Raw genomic sequence first — 25,530 nt, 5'->3', positions numbered from 1 at the left:
ATTTTTCAACCCGGAAGTCAAAACACCATCTACGCATGCGCACCCTTTTTTTATGGCCACGCATGCTTAGATGGCGCCGGGCAGATCAGCTGCTGGGCGGCTTCCCTGGGTCTTCCCCCTCTTGCTGGCGGGAGGGCGAGCGGCGGGCATCAGCGAGGAGTTTTCCCACCGCCCACGCAAACTCCTCGCTGCCGCTCGTCCGCCCTTCGCCCGCCCACGCCGTTCGCTCGCGCCGCTTCCCAGCTGAGTCCTGAAGCGAATTGGCTTCAGGACTCAGCTGGGAAGCGGCGCGAGCGAACGGCTTGTCCGCCGCCTGCCTGCCCGCGCGCGCGCGCCGCTCGCCCGCCCTTCGCCCGCCCACGCCGTTCGCTCGCGCCGCTTCCCAGCTGAGTCCTGAAGCGAATTGGCTTCAGGACTCAGCTGGGAAGCGGCGCGAGCGAACGGCGTGGGCTGGCGAAGGGCGGGCGAGCGGTAGCGAGGAGTTTGCGTGGGCAGTGGGGAAACCCCAATCTTTGGGTCCTCGCTGCTGCAGCGGAAGTAAAAACACCATCTGCGCATGCGCAGATGGTGTTTTTACTTCCGCAGCGCTACTTCGCGAAAACCCGATCATTGCTAGGGGTCCTGGAACGGAACCCTCGCAATGATCGGGGGATCACTGTATTCAATGAGAATATTTCATTCAGATCTAGGATGTGTTATTTGAGTGTTCCCTTTATTTTTTTAAAGAGTATATATCATCTCTATCTGTGCTATCTAATCTATCATCTATATCATTTCTAAGTGCATGTATCTATCATCTATTTGCTATCCTATCTATCTATCTATCTATCTATCTATCATCTATCTATCTCTTATCTGCCTGTATCATCTAGCATCCAGCTATCATCTACCTACCTACCTATCATCTGTTCTTCATCACTGTGCAAAATCAAAAACTTGCCCTATTTGGGGGGGGGGGTAGAACAGTGTTTCCCAACCTTGGCCACTTGAAGATATTTGGACTTCAACTCCCAGAATTCCCCAGCCAGCATTCGCTGGCTGGGGAATTCTGGGAGTTGAAATCCAAATATCTTCAAGTGGCCAAGGTTGGGAAACACTGGTGTAGAGGATGGATGGTATAATTATTGTAGTGTTTCTCAAAATTAGCCATTTTTAAACCAGGGCAACTCCAACTTCCAGAATACCCCACCCAGTCAATTTAGCGGTTGACCATAAATTAATTCGAATCTTGTGTATCGGCACCAGCAATAAATCAGCTTAATTGGAATTTATTGTGTGGTCAAGAACTATTAGAATTTGTCTTCATTAATATAGACCAGTGTTTGTTCAACTTCTTTCTCTAAGAACCCCCCACTTTGTAGCAACATTGCAGGACAACAACAGAGTTTTCCTTTGCATTGGTTACATTTATTGACAGTCATCATATTAATAAAAAGTAAGATGGGCACATTTGCAGAATATTGGCTGTCCTCAATTTAGGAAGGCAACTGGGACCAGAATTTCTATTGGTAAGTGAATCACTGGAGCTAAGTGAACCTGGTGCACCAGTTGCCGCCCTATTTGGACCGGGAGTCACTGCTCACAGTCACTCATGCTGTAACGCTCTCCACATGGGGCTACCTTTGAAAAGTATTCGGAAACTTCAGATCGTGCAGAATGCAGCTGCGAGAGCAGTCATGGGCTTTCCCAAATTTGCCCATGTTACAACAACACTCCGCAGTCTGCATTGGTTGCCGATCAGTTTCCGGTCACAATTCAAAGTGTTGGTTATGACCTATAAAGCCCTTCATGGCACCGGACCAGATTATCTCAGGGACCGCCTTCTGCTGCACGAATCCCAGCAACCAGTTAGGTCCCACAGAGTGGGCCTTCTCCAGGTCCCATCAACTAAACAATGTCGTTTTGCGGGACCTAGGGGAAGAGCCTTCTCTGTGGCGGCCCCGGCCCTTTGGAACCAACTCCCCCCAGATATTAGAATAGCCCCCACCCTCTGTGCCTTTCGTAAGCTGCTTAAAACCCACCTCTTCCATCAGGCATGGGGGAACTGAGATATTCTTTCCCCCTAGGCCTTACAATTTACGCATGGTATGTTTGTATGTATGTTTGGTTTTATAATAAGTGGTTTTTTAGTTGTTAATATTGGATTGTTACATGCTGTTTTTTATCACTGTTGTTAGCCGCCCCGAGTCTGCGGAGAGGGGCGGCATACAAATCCAATTAATAATAATAATAACAATAATAATAATAATAATAATAGTAATAATAATAATAATAATAATAATAATAATAATAATAATAATAATTGTTATACGAATCTAGGTTGCCCGGTTGACTTTGGTTGTTGGAAACAGGTTGCAAAGGTTGCAAATGATTTTGGGATGCTTGCAACCATCATACATACACTACATGCCAGTTTGCCAAGCACCCAAATTTTGTCCACATCGTAAGCAGGGGTTAAATTCAGCAGGTTCTGACATGTTCCAGAGAACCAGTAACAGAAATGTTGAGTAGTTCGGAGAACTAGCAAATAGGAATGGAGATTTTGCAATAGGAACAGAGATTTTGCAGTATCCTCCCCCTGCCACGCCCACCGAGCCACGCCCACAGAATCAATAGGGAAAATTTTTGAATTTCATCCAGATTGTAAGTCACTTTTATCAGTGCAATTGTAGCTTCGAACAGTCACTAAGTGAATGGTGGAAACTCGAGCACTATTTGCCTTGAAGCAAGTTAACATTGCAATATTAAATCCATTAGAGAGATACTTACCTAAATATCATGTTTTTCAAGAAAGAAAACCCTTTTACAAATAAAATAATAATGAGAAGAATGGCATTGCTTTAAATTCTTCCCTTCCTGGGACTTAGTTCTGCTAAGGTCATCCCTTTTGATTCTCTGTAATCCTAAATTCTGTCAATAGTCTGAACAGGAAGTATCCCAATTCCAAAACTTGGTATTTATACATTTGAATCAAAAGTTACATTCCTGCACTGAGCAGTTTTAAACAAGTAATGCTTGCCTAGTCGCCTTCTAAGTTCATCTAAAAGCTATCGATATTCTTTTAGGAAAGTTTTTGAATGCTTCAATAGACTCCGTTGCCTCCGTGAATGTAAGATGCTTGCAAATATTGAATGCATTCCTGGAACTGACTTGATTGCCCCAGATTTTTTTTTTTAAAAGCCATTATTTTAATTCTTTAAACGTCAGCGGGTTTTTCGAAAGACCATTCCTCCAACTTTGCAATGTCAGCTGGAAGCCTCTGGGGAAAATAAAAATAAAGATAAGAATAATGTGGAAGACATAAATATAGGTAACCTTGCAACTACAATTGGACTTCTAAAATTTCTGTGGCTAAGTAAGGAGGTTGTTAAGCAACTTGTACCCGATCTTATGTACCGTTTTTGCCAGTTGTTAAAATGTTCTTCACCCATTCTTAAATCTGAAGAAAACCATATTTTGTTGAAATCTGCTGTCCTCATCTTATACATCATTACATCATAAAAACAACAATCAACACAATAGTCTCCGGAGAGGGGCAGCATACAAGTCTAATACATTTTTTTTATTATTATAAGTTGAAAGAACATTGTTTTGAGAGGTTCCCAATATCATACACAATAATTACAATGCGTGGTCGATGATGATGATAATAATAATAATTATTTTAAATTATTTATTATTATTACTATGTCAGTACAACACAGCCAACGAGATCACTATGCTGGATTTCATATTTCATCACCAGTCGGGCGCTTCCCAAGCACCTAGGACTGCGTGATGTAGCGGCGAATTATGTTTGCCGATCCCAGTAAAGTGGCCTTTTGTAATTGACAGATGTAGATTTTGTCAATTCCAATGGTTTTCAAATGTCCGCTGATATGATGATGATGATGATGATGATGATGATGATATTATTATTATTATTATTATTATTATTATTATTATTATTATTATTATTATTATTAAAATCACACGCTTGGGAAGTATTCAACTTGTGATATTGTGATACGAAATCCAGCATATTAATATATCAATCTTGTTTGCTGTGTATTACTGTTTTTGTTAATCATAATCATAATAAAAATCACATAGTCTAGATGCTTGGGAAGTGTTCGACTTGTGATATTGTGATACGAAATCCAGCATAGCAATCTCATTTGCTGTGTATTACTGTTTTTGTTAACAACAGCAGCAACAATAATAATAATAATAATAATAATAATAATAATAATAATAATAATAATAATACAGACTTACTGTTAACTTCAAAAGTGATCAGTTCAGGAGACCAGATGCAGGACTAAAACAGCAGACATCCAAAGGTTTAACCTGTAGGGTAAGGAAGCACCTGGAAAAGAAATTGAGGTAGAGGAGGTGAAGAGCAAAGAATTAGTACTTTGGTCAAGTTGTTAAAATACCAGTCCACCAGCCTTAAAGTTGCCAAGGTAATGGAGACCTCTTGGTCCAGAGAACATTCACCCATTAATTCTTCACTTTTATTTGCTCACTTATTCCAGGATGAGACCATGGTGAAAAATATCCTTTTTCGGAAAAACAGGAAAACAGCAGAGGGCGGAAGGGCCAGCTCCAGCTGGCCTTCAAGATATTTGCTCTTCCTTACCGAATATTCTAATACAGATTAAGTTTCTGGGCCTCTGCCACTGAAGAGAAGCCACCAGAATAACAGAGTTGGAAGGGACCTTGGAGGTCTTCTAGTCCAGTGTTTCCCAACCTTAGCGACTTGAATCTATTTGGACTTCAACTCCCAGAATTCCTCAGCCAGCATCCGCTGGCTGGGGAATTCTGGGAGTTGAAGTCCAAATATCTTCAAGTTGCCAAAGTTGGGAAATACTGTTTTAGTCCAATCCCTTGCTCAGGCAGGAAACCAGATACCACTTGGACAAATGGTTCTCCAGTCTCTTCTGCAAAACCTCCAGTGATGGGAGCATTCACAACTTCTGGAGGCAAGCTGTTCCCAGGATTAATTGTTCTAATTGTCAGGAAATTTCTCCTTAATTCCATTGCTTCTTGTTCTACCCTCAGGTGCTTTGGAGAACAGCTTGACTCCCTCTTCTTTGTGGCAACCCCTGAAATCTTGGAACACAATCTTAGCCAATTGTAATGTCCACTTTCATCATTTCTGTTGCACTTCTCGGTTGCTGGCACGACTATCAACAACTGCCCAGGCTTTCAAGCCAATGGGTTTTCAACCTGAGCCTCTGATAAACGAATCTGTTCTCCCCATTGAAAACAGGTGGGGAGGCTCCCCGTGATGGTTTAAAACTGTACAAGAGGTCAACCCAGATAACATCTGGGTTTGGATTAATTTGAACTAATTATTTGGACTAATTTAGTCCAAAATGCAGCCACGCCAGCATTGCTTCTCTCCTTGTTTAGTTTCCACCCATTGCTTCTTGTTTTGCCCTCAAGAGCTTTGGAGAATAGGTTGACTCCTTCTTCTTTGTGGCAACCCCTGAGATATTGGAAGACTGCTATCATGTCTCTCCTAGTCCTTCTCCTCATTAAACTAGCCATGCCCCAGTTCCTGCAACCGTTCTTTATATGTTTTAGCCTCCAGTCCCCTAATCGTCTCTTCTTTTTACATCGTGGCGACCAAAACTGAAAGCAATATCCCAAGTGTGGCCTTATAAAGTGTGGTATTAACATTTCTTGTGATCTTGATTCTATCCCTCTGTTAATGCAGCCTAGAACTGTGTTGGCTTTTTGGGCAGCTGCTGCACACAGCTGGCTCCTATTTAAATGGTTGTCCACTGGGACTCCAAGATCCCTCTCACACTTACTACTGTCGAGCAATGTACCACATATACTGTACCTGTGCCGTTCTGTTTTTCTTGCCTAAATGTAGGACCTTACATTTTTCACCATTGAATTTCATTTTGTTAGATAGCGCCCATTGTCTACGGAGAGGGGTGGCATACACATCTAAATAATAATAATAATAATAATAATAATAATAATAATAATAATAATAATAATAATCGATCACATACTCAGCTGCTGCAAAAAGATTGCACAGACTGACTACAAGCATAGACATGATGCTGTGGCACAGATGATCCACTGGAACTTGTGCCGGAACTACCATTTACCAGTGGCAAAGAACTGGTGGGATCATGTGCCTGAAAAATTAGTGAAATACAAAGATCTAAAAATCGAGCTGCAACGACTCTGTCATAAGTCAGTGAAAGTGGTCCCAGGGGTACTTGGCACGCTGGGCGCAGTACCAAAGGATCTCAGCGGACATTTGAAAACCATCGGAATTGACAAAATCTCCATCTGTCAATTGCAAAAGGCCGCTTTACTGGGATGGGCAAACATAATTCGCCGCTACATCACGCAGTCCTAAGTGCTTGGGAAGCGCCCGACTGGTGATGAAATACAAAATCCAGCATAGTGATCTCGTTTGTTGTGTTGTACTGACATAATAATAATAATAATAATAATAATAATAATAATAATAATAATAATTGTTCAAGTTTGTAGTCTTCAGAGAGGGGCAGCATACAAATCTAATAAATTATTATTATTATTATTATTATTGTTGTTGTTGTTGTTGTTGTATTATATCATTTCTTTTATATGTTGTAAGCCACCCTGAGTCTTCGTAAAAGGGCGGCCTAGAAGTTCAATTAATAAATAAACCTCGACTCAGCGGATAAAATGAAAAAGGTCAGCCGCTCGCCCCTGCAGGAAGCAGCTGTTCTTCTCACTGGGAATCGGTGACGGGAGCAAAGCCAGAGAAATTAATGAAGGGGTGTGTGTGTGTATGTCACTTCGCAGCTGTTTTTGCTGTGTGAAAACCCAGAGGGAGAACTTAAGAGGCAGCACCTGTGAGCTCCCGAAACAACAAGGTTGCAGGAGGGAGCAACTGCCGACCTGAGGGAAATTGATCGGTTCCCTTTACAGCAAGGCTGTCAAACTCAATTTCATTGCGGGATGCAACATGGCTGTGGTTGACATGGGAGCGGGGAAACATGGCAGACTGGGTGGGTGTGGCTGACTGGGTGGGCGTGGACAGCTTGACGCCACTCACTGGGTGTGGCCAACTGGGCGGGCGTGGCTAACTTGACGCCACTCTAAAATTACCTCACAACTGTCCCGCTTAGCAATGGAAATATTGTTGTGAGCCGCCCCGAGTTTAATAAATAATAATAATAATAATAATAATAATAATAATAATAATAATAATAATAAATTCTGATCCCAATTTTGTTTGTTTGTTTGAATTTGTATGCTGCTCAACTCCCTAGGGAAGTAAATACAAAACAAAACAAAAGAAACCCCTATGAAATTATAATGAGAATTACTACATTTTTGAAGTATAAGACGCAGCTTATTCCCCCGTAAAAGAGGCTGAAAATTTGGGTGCGTCTTATACTCCAAATGTATTTTTCCCCCCTTCCAAAACTTTTTTCCCGCAGCCCTAACAAGGTACAAATGATCTCCCCAGCTCTGCCCTACTTGGAGGCTTGTTTTCATTGCTACTCCCTCCGAAAAAGGTTTTTTCAGCTTTAATGAAGTGCTAGCAATAATAATAATTAATAATAATTTATTAGATTTGTATGCCGCCCCTCTCCGAAGACTCAGGGCGGCATACAACGATCTTCCCGGATTGCAGGATTATTTTCATTGCTACTCCCAAGAAGTTTTTTTTCCAGCCCTAAATCTTGGCAGGCTTGTTTTCACTGCTACTCCCTATAAAAAAGGTTTTTTCAGCCCGGCTTGCAGAATTTTCTCATTGCTACTCCAAAGAAATTTTTTGCCAGCCCTAATTCTTTGCAGGCTTGCTTTCCTTGCTACTCCCTCCAAAGAAGTTGTTTTTCAAACCTAACCAGGGGATAAAACAGACTAAAGACCCTAGCAGGATGAATACCTGGTAGCTAGATTTCCCTCCACCACCACCACCCCCTATTTCTCTCCCTCTAAACTAAAGTGCACCTTATACTCTGGTGCATTTTATACTCCGAAAAATACAGAAGGGTACTTTTGAAAAAAGAAAACTCACCGTTCAAAAGAGGTCCAGATGTTGAGTGGATTGTACTTTCACTCAAGGATACTTCTTGGATTCTCGTCCTTCCCCCATCCAAAGCCATTCGGAGACTCTCAAGTTGCTCTTCACTCAGATGTTGGCGCTGAGAGTCCGTCGTCCTGGCTGCGTTTTCGGGACCAAGGTTTGCAAGCTGCTCTGGAGACAGCTCCTGCGATAATAAATGCAGGTGGTGTTAAATCACTGCACCGGAGACTTCTGTTTGCTCAAAGCATATTTATTTCCAAAATACAATAACCAACTGTTCCTCTCAATAGCAACTCCCAACAAGGGCAACGGCTAATCCGTTGAATTTACACTTGGCCAGGACGGAGCGTAGGCGAGTGGCAAAGTCGTTCGTCGATTCGCCTTCAGATTGGCGCATCAGTACAAATTGGTGGCGGTAAACTCGAACTGGAGTTGTTGGTTGAAAGTGTGCGGCAAGCTTGGTTTGTAGGGTGGACCAAGCAACAGTTTCCAAAGTCTCTGGGTCAACCAGAGTGGAGGCTAAACTATAAATTGCCGGTCCACAATAACTTAAAAATATAGCTCACTTTCTGCCGTCTTTAGCGTCCTGCAGGTTACTTGCTTGTAAGAAAATTCGAAATTTGGACATGTAAGATGTCCAGGATTCTACGTCCGGATTGAAGAAAGGCGGTGGTGGAGCCATGACCGAGGTCATGGTTGATTAGCTGGAGTTCGACCTCCTCGTCGCCACCGTTAAATCACTGCACCGGAGACTTCTGTTTGCTCAAAGCATATTTATTTCCAAAATACAACAACCAACTGTTCCTCTCAATAGCAACTCCCAACAAGGGCAACGGCTAATCCGTTGCCCTATTTATAGCTTTTCTAATGCGCGGGCTTTTTACTGTCAACCGTTTGTTTTTGGTGGCAACCTAAACTTAGCCGCGTCTTAACCAATCAGCGATTTTCTATTATTTCTTTAAACGAACACAACAGGTGGTCCTTGACTTACGGCCACAAGTGAACCCTCAAATTTCTGAGCCACTGTTCTTTAGTGAGGTTTGCTCCAATTTTACGACTTTTCTTGCCGTAGTTATTAAATGAATCACTGCAGTTGTTAAGTTAGTAACCTGGTTGTGAAGTGAACCTGGCTACCCCATTGATGTCGCCCTCCCAGGCATTGAATTATGGATGTGGACACGTGCATATTGCGACAGCGTGCAAGCACGCTCTTTCGGGAATAAAGGTTCACCATCACTAGTATAGGGCAATGATGGCGAACCTGTTTTTCCTCAGGTGCTGAACGAGCGTGCACACATGCTATCACACATGCGTGAATGCCCACACCTGTAATTCAATGCCTGTGGAGGGTGAAAATAGCTTCCCCCGCCCCCCGGAGGCCCTCTGGAGGCCAGAAATGGCCTGTTTCCCAACTTCTAGTGGGCCCAGTGGGCTCTTGTTTTGATCTCTCTAGGCTCCAAAGGCTTCCCTGGAGCCAAAGGAAGGTACAAACGCCCTACCTCATCCCCCCAGAGGCTCTCTGGAAGCCAAAAACGCCCTCCCAGAGCCTCTGTGCGAGCCAAAACTGAGCTGGCCGGCACACACAAGCATGTTGGAGCTGAGCTAGGTCACAATTCAAAGTGTTGGTTATGACCTATAAAGCCCTTCATGACATCGGACCAGAATACATCCGGGTCCACCTTCTGCTGCACGAATCCCAGAGACCGGTTAGGTCCCACAGAGTCGGGCTTCTTCAGGTCCCGTCAACTAAACAATGTCGTCTGGCGGGACCCAGGGGAAAAGGCTTCTCTGTGGCGGCCCCGACCCTCTGGAACCAGCTCAGAATTGCCTCCACCCTCCTAGCCTTTCGTAAGCTCCTTAAAACCCACCTCTGTCGTCAGGCTTGGGGGAACTGAACTACCCTTTTCCCCCTAGGCCTATACAATTTATGCATGGTATGTTTGTGAGTATGGTTGGTTTTAATGAGGGTTTTTAAATTATTTTAAACATTAGATTTGTTACATGCTGTTTATTACTGTTGTTAGCCACCCAGAGTCTACGGAGAGGGGCGGCATACAAATCTAATAAATAAATAAATAAACAAACAGTGAGTGCTGTACTGCAGGCCACTGAAGCTGACTGTAGATCTGTAGGTCAGCGGTTCAAATCTCATCACCGGCTCAAGGTTGACTCAGCCGTCCATCCTTCCGAGGTGGGTAAAATGAGGACCCGGATTGTGGGGGCAAATAGGCTGGCTCTGTTCAAAAGTGTTATTGCTAACATGTTGTAAGCCGCCCTGAGTCTAAGGAGAAGGGCGGCATAAAAATCAAATAAATAAAATAAATAAACAGCTCATGTACCAGCAGATATGGCTCCAGATGCCACCGATGGCATCCCTGGTACAAGGTTTTCTGCTTGAGTCGAAGACCTCGAAACAGAATATGCTACAAAAATAGACTAACAATCCTGGGTCTTGAAAGCCTAGAACTACGGCGCCCAAAACACGATTTAAGTATTGCCCATAAGATCATATGCTGCAATGTCCTACCGGTCAATGACTACTTCAGCTTCAACCGCAACAACACAAGAGCACGCAACAGATTCAAACTTAATACGAACCGCTCCATACTTGACTGTAAAAAATATGACTTTAACAATCGAGTTGTCGGAGCGTGGAACTTATTACCGGACTCAATTGTGTCAACCCCTAACCCCCAACATTTCTCCCTTAGACTCTCCACAATTGTCCTCTCCAGGTTCCTAAGAGGCCAGTAAGGGCGTACATAAGTGCACCGGTGTGCCTTTCGTCCCCTGTCCAATTGTCTTTCCTTTATCTCATATATCATATATATTTTCTTCCTTTCATATATCTTCTCTTCTATTTTCACTTTTATCCTTATATATATTATTTCATGTTTATTTTCTTTATTTTTATTTATTCATTCATTTGTCCAATGCACAAATACATAGGAAGAAAAATAGACATGTGATAATATAAATGAGGGAGAAAGTAAACTTAGAGGAGAGATTATATAAAAGGAAGAGACTATATAAGATGGGTGAAAGAAAGGAAAGACAATTGGACAGGGGACGAAAGGCACACCAGTGCACTTATGCACGCCCCTTACTGGCCTCTTAGGTACCTGGAGAGGTCAATCGTGGAGAGTCTAAGGGAGAAGTGTTAAGTGTTAGGTGTTGACACAATTGAGTCCGGTAGTGAGTTCCATGCTTCGATAACTCGATTGTTGAAATCAAATTTTTTACAGTCAAGTTTGGAGCGGTTCGTATTAAGTTTGAATCTGTTGCGTGCTCTTGTGTTGTTGCGGTTGAAGCTGAAGTAGCCATTGACCGGTAGGACGTTGCAGCATATGATCTTGTGGGCAATGCTCAAGATTCTTCCTATGTATTTGTGTATTGGACAAATGAATGAATAAAAATAAATAAATAAATAAAACCTTTAAGGCCTCTTCCATTCATCTGTTAATTTATAAGCTTCAAAATGCACCTGCTTTCATTCCTGCAAGCAAATGGTGACTTTAGAGTTTTCCATGGTGACACCAGTCAGACAATGAAGAGAACAAAGATACCTGAAAGTTGACCCCGCTCCCAATTGCAATGCAGAATATTCTACCAAACATAGTCATATGATTATACCTACGTTGGAAGCCAAACCCTATGATTAGAACTGCACAGTCATTATCTTTCCTTGTATTGTAGAACAATGACAGCAAATGTGAACAACTGACATTTGGGTTTTGTGTTAGAGTTGTCTTTTTTTTTGTTTCAGAAGGCATTTGTCTCCCAAGGCAGCAAGTAATTATGAGATATAAATGCATCCCTCTCTTCCCCCCCCCCTTTTGGTTCAGGTTTGAACAGCTGCAAAAATGTCACTCTTAGATGATGAAGTGGTGGGGGGAACCTGAGGGTGTGGGGAGGGAAAAAGAGAAGGAAAAACAGAGAAAGAGAAAGAGGAAGGAAGGAAGACTGATTTTGAAAAGGAAAGAAGGAAGGAAGGAAAATTTTGAATAAGTAGGAAAGATTTTGAGAACGGAGGAATACTAATTTTGAAAATGAAGGAAGGATTTGAGAAGGAAGGAAGACTGATTTTGAAAAGGAAAGAAGGAAGGAAGGAAGATTTTTAATAAGAAGGAAAGATTTTGAGAACGGAAGAATACTAATTTTGAAAATGAAGGAAGGATTTGAGAAGGAAGGAAGACTGATTTTGAAAAGGGAGGGAGGGAAAGAAGGAAGGAAGGAAGGGGGAAGGAAGGAAGGAAGGATAGTAAATGTTAGGCATCTTCAAGTTGACTGCCTGGATGAGTTTTTTTAACAAAACCTTTGGAAGCATTTGGCCATTGATTTTTTCCCAGGGCTGAGAGAGAGTGACTGGCCCAGCTGTCTTTCATGCCCAAGGCAGGACTAAAACTCACAATCCCCTGGTGTCTTAGCCCAGTCCCTTCACCCCCTATACCAAATTGGGTCTCTTAAATATGTAACCAGCTGCAAAGCCATACGTTCCTCCCCTCACACTTCACCCCCCCTCCAAAATAAAGTTAAAATATGAAGAAGTCAGCAAACCAAACGGAAAACTTTCTGACTTACTTTAAATATTTCACTGGGGATGGATGCGATGGCCGCAGGCTGGAAATAAGCCATCAATTCGGGATGGAGGGCTCTTAATTCCTTCTCGTTTAAGCCAGCTAGCAATGGAGAGAAAAGTGAAGCGATCAAGACGCAATTTCACGCTGTTCCGATTAGACCGAATTTTCGGAGCTTTTGAGGAGCGCCAGCCCTTAGCGGATCGATATTTGATTCTAAAATCAGGATTTCAAGCCCCTCTGGGAAATCAGACCCGAGCTTGCAATTAAATGAACGTTTGATGGGAAACAACTTTTTAGTGCACATTTAATTAGTGCAATTCTAATTTTTGATGTTTTTTTATTTTAATAAGAATGGCTCCAAAGAGGGGGGGGGAGGCTCTCTCTATTTTCTTTTACTTCTGTGTTGCTGCATAGAAGGTGAATCAGATCAGAACAGAGTAACGGAGCTGGAAGGGACCTTGGAGGTCATCTAATCCAACCCCCTGCCCAAGCAGGAGACTTTACATTAGGGGTATCAAACTCAATTTCATTGAAGGTCGCATTTGCTTCTAGACACAAGAACAGTTTTTTCCCGAACGCCATCACTCTACTAAACAAATAATCCCCTCAACACTGTCAGACTTTCTACTAAATCTGCACTTCTATTCTACTAGTTTTTCTCATCATTCCTTTCACCCATTTCCTCCCATGTTGACTGTATGACTGTAACTTGTTGCGTATATCCTAAGATTTTTATTAATATTGCTTCTTCATTGCTTATTTGACCCCTATGACAATCATTAAGTGTTGTACCACATGATTCTTGACAAATGTATATTTTATTTTATGTACGCTGAGAGCATATGCACCAAGACAAATTCCTTGTGTGTCCAATCACACTTGGCCAATAAAAATTCTATTCTATTCTATTCTATCTTCAGATACCAAACAGATTCAAGCCAGGATTATGTCCAGTCAACGATTCATGTCCAGTCAACAAAGCAGTGGAAGTGATGTGCCGGGGCTTGGAGGCTGTTGGGGCCTGGATGGGTGTCAACAGACACAAGCTCAACCCGGATAAGACAGAGTGGCTGTGGGTTTTGCCTCCCAAGGACAATTCCATCTGCCCGTCCATCACCCGGGGGGGGGGGAATTATTGACCCCCTCAGAGAGGGTCCGCAACTTGGGCGTCCTCCTCGATCCACAGCTCTCATTAGAGAAACATATTTCAGCTGTGGCGAGGGGGGCATTTGCCCAGGTTTGCCTGGTGCACCAGTTTTGGCCCTATCTGGACCGGGACTCACTGCTCACAGTCACTCATGCCCTCATCACCTCGAGGCTCAACTATTGTAACACTCTCTACATGGGGCTACCTTTGAAGAGTGTTCGGAAACTTCAGATCGTGCAGAATGCAGCTGCGAGAGCAATCATGGGCTTTTCCAAATATGCCCATGTTAATCCAACACTCCGCAGTCTGCATTGGTTGCCGATCAGTTTCCGGTCACAATTCAAAGTGTTGGTCATCACCTATAAAGCCCTTCATGGCACCGGACCAGGATATCTCCAGGACCGCCTTCTGCTGCACGAATCCCAGTGACCGGTCAGGTCCCACAGAGTTGGTCTTCTCCGGGTCCCGTCGTCTAAACAATGTCGTCTGACGGGACCCAGGGGAAGAGCCTTCTCTGTGGCGGCCCCGACCCTCTGGAATCAGCTCCCTCCAGAGATTAGAACTGCCCCTACCCTCCTTGCCTTTCGTAAACTTCTTAAAACCCACCTCTGTCGTCAAGCGTGGGGAAACTGAGACATCTCCCCCTGCCTATGTAGTTTTAGTGCATTATATTGTATGTATGTGTTTTTTTTAATTGGGGTTCTTTGCTTTTAGATTTTTAAATGTACAAGTGTTATTTTAGATTTTGAATTATTCGATATGTCAATGTATATTGTTTTTGTCACTGCTGTGAGCCGCCCCTAGTCTGCGGAGAGGGGCAGCATACAAATCTAATAAATAATAATAATAATAATAATAATAATAATAATAATAATAATAGCAAACAGATTCAAGCCAGGATTATCTTAAGTTTTTTCTCACGCTTTCTCCTTTCCCAGAGGTTTTGGTGCTAACGTTTTGCTTTCTCTCAACAGTTCTTGCATTCCTTCATCAAATTTATCTCTGTGCACCTCTTTATATTTTTTTTATTATTATTTTTAAATAGACTTTATTAAACTGTTTGTGCTCTTAGATAACTGTAGCCCTTATCCCAAATCACGCATATAGATATATCTCTCAAAACCGTGGTTCTCAACCTTTCTAATGCCGCGACCCCTTTAATACAGTTCCTCATGTTGTGGTGACCCCCAACCATAAGTCTAGCACCAATTCTCCCAACAGAGCTTTAAGCTGATTGGCAGGAAGGTCAGAGGGGACACCCCCAATGTAAACGCCCGATTGGTTGGATTGTAAAAATAGGTTCCAAGGGGCCAGAATAGACACTTTAGTTCCTAACACTGTGGGAAATTTGTTTTTTCCCATGGCCTTAGGCGACCCTTGTGAAACAGTCGTTCGACCCTCAAAGGGGTCCCGATCCCCAGATTGAGAATCACTGTCTCAAAAGGTCATGTTCAGGAAAATCCGGTTTTAAAATATTCACAGGAAAAAAAGCTGTTTAATCATATCACACAGAATCACAACCTATGTGTTGTGGTTAGCTCTGGCCCTGCTCCTGCCCCAAGGACTGTGGATGTGGGGGAGACATCCACATGCTGCAGGCCTGTTTTTCCCCCGGTGGAATCTGCTGATGAAGGCTCCTCTGACCAAGAAGACCTGAGTGACAGGGAGGAGGAGAGTGGGGCAGACAGCTCAGAAGGAGATCAATTATCTAGCTCCTCCTTGGATTCAGAACAAGAGTTAATGATACAGCCACGCATGCGGAGAGTGATGCATAGGCAGCAACAACTGAGAGATTATTATCAAAGAAAATGAGGCCACCTGTGGTTGGGTGGGGCTGTGGTCATTAGTGAGGCTGCTATAAAGAGCAGCCTGTGGGTTTGGCCATTGTGGAGGATTATCTGATCGTTGTGTTTCTTGACTGCTTTACTGACTTGGACTTTTTGTGTGCTGATTTTTCCCCGCTTTGAAACTAAACCAGAGCAAAGTGTGTTTCACTTTGTGAAAGAAGAAGGACTGTGAATTGCCTCCCAGCTGCAAGCTAAGTATCACAGAACTGATAAGGGACTTGTACAAATTATCAGTTTGTTTGGAGACCAGTGCTCTTTGCTATACCAAAAGAGGGCTTAGGTTAAGTGAATTTTCATTATAAAGAACATTATTTTGAATTTTCAAACGTGTGTGTGTGTGTGTGTGTGTGAAATTTGTACCTGTGAATTTTTGGGAGGATTCTACCAGAGAGCCCGACAGAACACCTATGTAGTTTAAATGGAAAATATTCAAAGTGAAAAAGCACAGAAATGATTCCCTCACATTCTTCAAAGTAATGGATTATGGAAACAAAAATATTTCTTCAACCTCATCTGAAGGGACCTTTGTAGGAGAGATAAATGTCCTCGGTCGACCTTCCAATCTCTTCTTAAAACCTCCAGTGATGCCGCACCCACAACTGAAGGATTGTGGGGCAAATTATGGCTTGCAGTGATTAACTAACTTCCTTACCGGCGATAGTCCCAATTTCTTGCAGAATTGCAGGGTTCCATTTCGTGGGACTCCCAAATACTGATTCAACTTTCTTTTTAAATTCTCGCAGAGTGCTGGAACTACACGGCAAGGAGCCCAGTCTCGCTAAAACCACACTGTAGAGGAATCACAAGAACACCTTATCGCAATCGGCCTTTTGACACCTGGTTGTCAATGTTTCATAGGAAGAAGAAAGGGAAAGAGGAAAGATAGAAAGGAGGGAGGGAATGAAAGAGGGAGAGAAGGAGGGAAGAAAGAGAAGAAAGAAAGAAAGAAAAAAGAAAGAAGAAAAGAAAGAAAGAAAGAAAGAGGAGGGAGGGAAGGAAGTGAGGGAGGGAGGGAAAAAGGAAGCAAAGGAAAAATAAAAGAAAAAAGAAAGGGGAAAAAAGAATGAGAAAGAAAGAAAAAGGAAGGAAGAGAAAAAAGGAAGGAAGGGAAAGAAAGAAAGAAATATATATATAGAGAGAGGAAGGAAGGAAGAAAAAGGAAAAGAAAGGAAGAGAAAGGGAAAGAGAAAGAGAAAGAGAAGGAAGGAAGGAAGGAAGGAAGGAAGGAAGGAAGGAAGGAAGGAAGGAAACTTCAGATAGTGCAGAATGCAGCTGCAAGAGCAGTCATGGGCTTCCCCAGGTATGCCCATGTTACACCAACACTCCGCAGTCTGCATTGGTTGCCGATCAATTTCCGGTCACAATTCAAAGTGTTGGTTATGACCTATAAAGCCCTTCATGGCATCGGACCAGAATATCTCCGAGACCGACTTCTGCTGCACGAATCCCAGCGACCGATTAGGTCCCACAGAGTTGGCCTTTTCCGGGTCCCGTCAACTAAACAATGTCGGTTGGCGGGCCCCAGGGGAAGAGCCTTCTCTGTGGCGGCCCCGACTCTCTGGAACAGCTCCCCCCAGAGATTAGAATTGCCCCTACCCTCCTTGCCTTTCGTAAACTCCTCAAAACCCACCTTTGTCATCAGGCATGGGGGAATTGAGATATCTCCCCTGGGCCTATATAATTTATGTATGGTATGTCTGCTTAAAAATGGGGTTTTTTAACTATTTTAAATTGTAAATTGTAAATTATTAGATTTGTCATGAACTGTTTTATTGTGTTGTGAGCCGCCCCGAGTCTACGGAAAGGGGCGGCATACAAATCTAATAAGTAAGTAAGTAAGTAAGTAAGTAAGTAAGTAAGTAAGTAAGTAAGTAAGTAATGAGGAAGGAAGGAAGGAAGGAAGGAAGGGAAGGAAGAGAATGAAAAAAAAGAAAAGAAAAAAAAAAAGAAAAAAAAAGACAATGATACAAGAGCTGGGAAGTTTTTGCCCCTTCGGCTGTAAGAGACGATGTAAGATTTAAATAACCAGAGCCTGTAGGATTTCGCAGCTGCTCTCTTTTCTCATCTTTATGGGTAGAATTTGAACAAGGCATCCTGCTGCAACAGATCTAGACAGGGAGTGGAAAACCACCCTGCAAAAAATACTTCACAATTTGCTTAGATCCATTATTTTTAATGAATGCAGCTAGTTGCCATTTTAATGCTTAAACACAACATTAGAGCCCTGATTGACAAAGGCCACTATTCTTCATATTCCGCAGCTTGTTCGCAATAATATTTTTGGTTGCTTTGCAAACCTGAGGAATGAGTCAAAATAAAAACCATCTCAGGGGAAAGCGGACTATTCTCTTGAAGAAAGCAATATCCCACCCAATTGGACTATCATATTTTATTTATTTGTTTGTTTATTTGTTTATTTAGTGGATTTCCAGACCGCCCCTCTTCTTCGAAGACTCATACATTTTTAGAAGCGTTTCGTGGATGAGAGAAGAACAGATGGGTACCTGAATTCAGTGGTGTTGATGGCTGCAACCTCTGTCGAGTTTAGGGTGCAAAGACTGACATCGAGAGCTACCAGATCAAAACTTTTGAGACTGGCTATCTCTTGTCCCGAATCATCCAGAAAGCCTTGTAAAATGGATTTTGCCTGGAGGTGGTGGAAATAAACAACAATAATCACAATACATATCCCCATGTTTCTCTCTCCCCACCCAGTTAGTTATTTAGTTATTTAGTTATTTAGTTATTTAGTTATTTAGTTATTTAGTTATTTAGTTATTTAGTTATTTAGTTATTTAGTTATTTAGTTATTTAGTTATTTAGTTATTTAGTTATTTAGTTATTTAGTTATTTAGTTAGTTAGTTAGTTAGTTAGTTAGTTAGTTAGTTAGTTAGTTAGTTAGTTAGTTAGTTATTATTTAATTTGTCAAATATGTGTGAGATACAGGTAAAAGTATAAACATGGACAAGAACACAGGAAATTGCTACAATAAATGGAGACATTAGGACAGGGATGGTAGGCATGCTGGTGCGCTTATGCACGCCCACTTAATGGACCTCTTAGGAATGGGGTGAGGTCCAAAATAGACAGTTTAAGGTTAAAGTTATGGGGGTTTGATGAAGTAACAATGGAATCAATCAATCCTGGGCCTAGAAAGTTTAGAACTAAGACGCCTTCAACAAGATCTAAGTATTGCCCACAAGATCATATGCTGCAACGTCCTGCCTGTCGGCGACTACTTCAGCTTCAACCACAACAACACAAGAGCACACAACAGATTTTAAACTTAATATTAACCGCTCCAAACTTGACTGTAAAAAACATGACTTCAGTAACCGAGTTGTTGAAGCGTGGAACTCATTCCCGGACTCCATAGTGTCATCCCCAAACCCCCAACACTTTACCCTTAGATTATCTACGGTTGACCTATCCAGATTCCTAAGAGGTCAGTAAGGGGCGAGTACAAGTGCACTAGAGTGCCTTCCGTCCCCTGTCCTATTGCTCTCCTATATCTCCTATACCTTTCCTCTATTCCTATATCTCTTCTTCTATTCTTCCATTGATACGTTCTATTACTATACTTTCTTTTCTATTATTTCTTAGATATATTTTACTATGAGTATCTCCTCTATGACCTTCATCATGTATTTTACTATGTGTATATTGATATATACCCACTAAAACCCTCATTGTGTATTGGACAAAATAAATAAATAAAATAAATAAATAAATCAGGTAGAGCATTCCAGGCGTTGACCACTCTTGTTGCTGAAGTTGTATTTTCTGCCTCGAGTTTTGCACGGTTTACCTTGAGTTTGTATCTATCGTTTGCTCATATATTATATTGCAATTGAAGCTGAAATACATTCACCGGCCCTCTCCCCTTTGAGATCCAAGGATTGAAGGAAAACCTTGGAGTGCTGGGTCCCAAAGATTCCCAAAATGTTTCTTTCCAAATTGTATTTTCTTACACAACCAAAGAAGAGGAGCCAGTTCATAAGAGTGAGGGTTTACTAAGGGTACACCTGTAAAATAAGCTGAGGTGGCGCAATGGGTAGAGTGCAGTACTGCAGGCCACTAAAGCTGACTGCTAGGTCTGCAGGTCAGCAGTTCAAATCTCATCACCGGCTCAAGGTTGACTCAGCCTTCCATCCTTCCAAGGTGATAAAATGAGGACACGGATTGTGGGGGCAATATGCTGGCACTGTTAAAAAAAAATGCCATTGCTAACATGTTGTAAGCCGCCCTGAGTCTAAGAAGAAGGGTGGCATAAAAATAAATAAATAAACAAACAAACAAACCAATCAAGCAACCAACCAACCAACCAACCAACCAACCAACCAACCAACCAACCAACCAACCAACCAACCAATCAACCAATCAACCAACCAACCGATCAACCAACCAATCAATCAATCAATCAATCAGAGACTGTTTTGGCCCAACTGCTATCTTTTCAAGAGGGATATTTATTTGGGTGGATGCCAGCAACTTCCAGCACCCTAATTCGTGCCTTCTGCCGCACAAATCCCAGCGAATCCCAGCAACCAGTTAGGTCCCACAGAGTTGGTCTCCTCTGGGACCCAGAGGAAGAGCCTTCTCTGTGGCGGCTCTGACCCTCTGGAATCAGCTCCCTCCAGAGATTAGAACTTCCCCCACCCTCCTTGCCTTTTGTAAACTCCTTAAAACCCACCTCTGTCGTCAGGCATGGGGGAACTAAAACATCTCCCCCTGCCTATGTAGTTCTTTGCGTATGATGATTGTGTGTATGTTTTTTTAATATATATATTGGGGTTTCTTGTTTTTTAGACTTTTTAAATGTATTATTGTTATTTTAGATGCTAATTATTAGATTTGTCATTTATCATTGCTGTAAGCCGCCCTGAGTCTATGGAGAGGGGAGGCATACAAATCTAATTAATAATAATAATAATAATAATAATAATAATAATAATAATAATAATAATAATTTTCAACTCTGCTTCCAACCTCACCCACATACAAAGTGCACAAATTTAAGGAACATACACCAAAAAAACCAATAATAATGAGAGTCTTGCAAACCCCCTCTTAGCAATGGACTCTCGGTGTGAACTTTGATTAACCTGAGATGGATTCCAGGTTGTTTGTTGCATCAAGACGGAAACGGTGTCAACCAAGCCAAGATCCAGCATTGCAATTTCCTTCTCGTTCAACGCTGTGACAATGCAACCCAGGGAGACAACGTGGTACCTCTTCCAGCTTCCAGGCAGACCCCAAACCTTTAAAAACACACACACACAATCGTGAATTTTAATCCTGTGAGTACAGAGAGGTTGCAACGGTCTTGTAAAAAACAGACATGAGTCACTTTTTTCAGTGCCGTTCTAACTTTGAACTGTCATTAAATGAGTACGTAGAGAGTTGTCTGTATCACATCTGCTTGGGATGGGACCCAATTGAGCAGAACCTCAAAGCTCCACTGCCCTTGTGGTTTCAGTAGAAAACCTTTAAAATGTGACTGTGCTCCTCAACAAATAATTTTTTATTTATTTTTTATTTATTTATTTTGTCCAATGCACAATGAGAGATTTAGTAGGTATATGTATATGTATATGTGTGTGTATATATACAGTATATATATATATATACACACACACACACACACACACACACACATAGTAAAATACATGATGAAGGTTATAGAGGAGATACTCATAGTAAAATATATCTATGAAAGAATAGAAAAGAAGACAAAGTAATAGAACATATCAATGAAAGAATAGAAGAAGAGATATAGGAATAGAAGAAAGGTATAGGAGATATAGGAGAGCAATAGGACGGGACGGAAGGCACTCTAGTGCACTTGTACTCGCCCCTTACTGACCTCTTCGGAATCTGGATAGGTCAACCGTAGATAATCTAAGGGTAAAGTGTTGGGGGTTTGGGGATGACACTATGGAGTCTGGTAATGAGTTCCACGCTTCGACAACTCAGTTACTGAAGTCATATTTTTTACAGTCAAGTTTGGAGTGGTTAATATTAAGTTTAAATCTGTTGTGTGCTCTTGTGTTGTTGTAGTTAAAGCTGAAGTAGTCACTGATAGGCAGGACGTTGCAGCATATGATCTTGTGGGCAATACTTAGATCTTGTTGAAGGCGTCTTATTTCTAGGCTTTCTAGGCCCAGGATTGAAAGTCTAGTCTCGTAGGGTATTCTATTTTGAGTGGAGGAATGAGTCTATCATTTGTGCTTTTTGTGGCTATTCAAATAATGGGACTAAAAGAGTCCAAACACCTATTTGAAAACTTATCGGTAAGCCACTCCCACTCAGGCACATGACCTTTAAGCCACCCCCTGGTCACATGATTGTCAAGCCACTCCCACCTGGTCACATGGCCAGTAAACCACCCCTACCCAGTCACATGACCATCAAGCCACACCCACAAAATAAACCACGCCCATAGCATGGCAGTAAAAATTTTGGCAGCATATCACTGTTCGGATGGCCCTGGCTCTATCTCTGTGTTTGATGCTGAGTATCCATCAGAGCCTTCCTCTGCTCAGCGTGGAACTCATTACCGGACTCCACAGTGTCATCCCCAAACCCCCAACACTTTACCCTTAGATTATCTACGGTTGACCTATCCAGATTCCTAAGAGGTCAGTAAGGGGCGACTACAAGTGCACTAGAGTGCCTTCCGTCCCCTGTCCTATTGCTCTCCTATATCTCCTATACCTTTCTTCTATTCCTATATCTCTTCTTCTATTCTTTCATTGATATGTTCTATTACTATATCTTCTTTTCTATTCTTTCTTAGATATATTTTACTATGAGTATCTCCTCTATAACCTTCATCATGTATTTTACTATGTGTATATTGATATATACCCACTAAAACCCTCATTGTGTATTGGACAAAATAAATAAATATAAATAAATAAATAAATAGATAGATAGATAGATAGATAGATAGATAGATAGATAAATAAATAAATAAATAAATAAATAAATAAATAAATAAATAAATAACCTCTTCATTGTTCGGGCCATAACACTAACTCTTAGTAAACCTCTTGTATCATCCAGTGCTTTTTTTTTTAGCTTGGAAACAAGCATATAATTGGAAAGATTTTATATATCTACTTCTCATCTTAGGATATGTCATGGAAACAAATGAACATTTTCACTTGCCCATCTTACTATATATTTTGTGAGTACTCCTAGGAAGTTTTTATCTGGAATTATAGATTTTTATTTATTTACTTGTACCCCCCGGGCATTGCAATAGGAGGACATTAACTTGTGCATTTTCCAATCATTATTTACTTCTACTTTTTCTACTCTCCACCTCTGTTAGCTCTGTCACCCCCAGTGTAACTAACAATTCGGGATATAATATTGCTATAATATTTTAATAGTGCAGCTGCAGCCTAAATCAATAGCAATAAAACAGGAGGACAAGATAGAAAAGAAAACTGGATTTAAGATCTCATAACAAGTTAACAAAATTTTTAAAAAGAAAAAAAAAAAGAAAAACCAGGAGGCTGTTTTAATACATTATAAGAGACAGAACTTTTTTTTTTAAGGGAAAAAACCATGAATTTAGCTTTTGTGATCCTTTTGTGAGCTCTCTCTCTCTCTCTCTCTCTCTCTCTCTCTCTCTCTCTCTCTCTCTCTCTCTCTCTCTCTCTCTCTCTCTCTCTCTCTTTCTCTCATAAAGTGCTGCAATCATCACAGTGATTATGGAACAGATCCTGAAATTGCTCTAAACTACAGTTTAACCACAGTTTAGCAAATGACCCGCCATGGGTGGCCTCATAGAACAAGATGCACGAAAGCTAAATCAGTTTATGGCTTTATATACTGGGCTAAAATAAGCAACCACGGTTTGAAAGACAGAGCAGAAAAATAGGCAGATGGCCGATCAGCATAGGAGAAGGTGAGTTGGATTCAGAATAGAGCTGTAAGGGACAGTGTTCCCTCTAATTTTTTTGGGGGGTTGGGCGGAAAAGTATAGTGTCTGAGCGGCAGTCCCTTCAGGACTGGGCAGCACAGAAATAATAAATAAATAAACAAACAAACAAACAAACAAACAAATAAAAAACCCACCCTGTTTTGCCTCAGAGAATTTCAAAATAAAATACTGTACTGTGTGTCTATAACAGTGAGCTCATAATAGGGCAACTCTATCAATATCAAAATGCCACTTAAATAGTTGAGCTAGTTTCAAACTAGATTTTGATTTTCTTTCTCTCTTCCTTACTCCCATTCTTTTTCTTTCTCTTTTCCTTCCTCTCTTTTTTCTATCTGTTTCTCTCTCTTCCTGTCTCTCTTCTTCCCTCTCACTCTTTCCCTCTCGGCTTCTGGGCAGGTTTGGAAAACTCTGAGTTGATGATGATTTTTAAGTGAGCGATTGCTCACTGCTCAGCTTAGAGGGAACTATGGTAAGGGACCTTGGAGGTCTTCTAGTCCAGTGTTTCCCAACCTTGGCCACTTGGACTTCAACTCCCAGAATTCCCCAGCCAGCGAATGCTGGCTGGGGAATTCTGGGAGTTGAAGTCCAGATATCTTCAAGTGGCTAAGGTTGGGAAACACTGTTCTAGTCCAACCCCCTGCTCAAGCAGAAGACCCTATACCGGTGCTGGCGAACCTTTTTTGGTTCACGTGCCAAAAGTGGGTATATGCGTGTGCTAGCATGCGCGCACGTGCCCACACCCATTCCCTCCCCCATGCATGCACACTGCCCCGTGCCGCATATGCACACAATCCTCACTGAAACCTGGGACGGTGAAGACATCAGCCCTTCGCTGAGGCAGATCCTGGGATTTGGACGAGAATAAGAAATTCCCATTCCGTTCCGTTCTTATCATTTACCTCTTTAGCTTTCTCCTTCAGGATAGCAAGCTGCGAGGTGTTAAAATTGCGCACTTGGCCAAGGATTTCCACCGATAGGGCAAACGTCCTGCTTTCCATACAGTTCAGTTCCTCAACAGACCAGAACATGTTTGCTTCCGATAATTTTATAATCTCATCTGAAGAGGGTGCTGGGATATCTTCACAGTCTGAAAATGGAATAACATGGAGGCACTTCAGTATTGTTCACTCGAACAGCGATTGGCAGGCAGGATAAAACTAATAAAAAAAGAAAGTAGTGTTCTGTCGGGCTCCCTGGTAGACTCCTCCCAAAAATTCACAGGTACAAATTTCAGACACACACACACGTTTGAAAATTCAAAACAATGTTCTTTATAATGAAAAGTCACTTAAACCAAGCCCTCTGTTGGTATAGCAAAGAGCCCTCGTCTCCAAACAAACTGGTAATTTGTACAAGTCCCTTATCAGTTCTGTGATACTTCGCTTGCAGCTGTGAGGCAATTCACAGTCCTTCTTCTTTCACAAAGTGAAACACACTTTGCTCTGGTTTAGTTTCAAAGCGGGGAAAAATCAGCACACAAAAGGTCAAAGTCAGTTAATCAGTCACGAAACACAACGATCAGATAATCCTCCACAATGGCCAAACCCACAGGCTGCTATTTATAGCAGCCTCACTAATTACCACAGCCCCCACCCAACCACAGGTGGCCTCATTTTCTTTGATAATAATCTCTCAGTTGTTGTTGCCTATGCATCGCTCTCCGCATGCGTGGCTGTATCATTAACTCTTGTTCTGAATCCAAGGAGGAGCTAGATAATTGATCTCCTTCTGAGCTGTCTGCCACACTCTCCTCCTCCCTGTCACTCAGGTCTTCTTGGTCAGAGGAGCCTTCATCAGCAGATTCCACCGGGGGCAAAACAGGCCTGCAGCATGTGGATGTTTCCCCGACATCCACAGTCCTTGGGGCAGGAGCTGGGCCAGAGCTAACCACAACAAATAGTAACACAAAGAGGAAAGGACCACACTGTGAGTAAAGAATGGCATCAACCATAAAAAGTTTGGT

General features: G+C 42.0%; 1 protein-coding gene across 2 annotated transcripts in view; it reads right to left on the bottom strand.

The window, feature by feature from the left end:
- Window positions 1-2,622: 2,622 nt before the first annotated feature.
- Window positions 2,623-25,530, bottom strand: part of OTOA (otoancorin) — a 58,348-nt gene continuing 35,440 nt past the window's right edge. The window contains exons 19-26 of one of the 2 annotated variants that reach the window (XM_070761902.1): window positions 24,467-24,654; window positions 20,716-20,871; window positions 18,114-18,256; window positions 16,262-16,398; window positions 12,617-12,714; window positions 8,027-8,219; window positions 4,258-4,348; window positions 2,623-3,259 (exon numbers count right to left, since the gene is read on the bottom strand). In XM_070761902.1, the coding sequence (XP_070618003.1) occupies window positions 4,281-4,348; window positions 8,027-8,219; window positions 12,617-12,714; window positions 16,262-16,398; window positions 18,114-18,256; window positions 20,716-20,871; window positions 24,467-24,654 (983 nt within the window). In that variant the 3' untranslated portion in view covers window positions 2,623-3,259; window positions 4,258-4,280. Of the gene's footprint in view, window positions 3,260-4,257; window positions 4,349-8,026; window positions 8,220-12,616; window positions 12,715-16,261; window positions 16,399-17,989; window positions 18,257-20,715; window positions 20,872-24,466; window positions 24,655-25,530 lie in introns of those variants that run through there. The other variant, XM_070761903.1, reaches the window with a different exon arrangement.

The sequence above is a fragment of the Erythrolamprus reginae genome, chromosome 9 (genome assembly GCF_031021105.1).
Source record: "Erythrolamprus reginae isolate rEryReg1 chromosome 9, rEryReg1.hap1, whole genome shotgun sequence".
Lineage (NCBI taxonomy): Eukaryota > Metazoa > Chordata > Lepidosauria > Squamata > Dipsadidae > Erythrolamprus > Erythrolamprus reginae.
The sequence above is the reverse complement of the archived record's forward strand: the minus strand, read 5'-3'. Positions and strand labels throughout refer to the sequence as shown.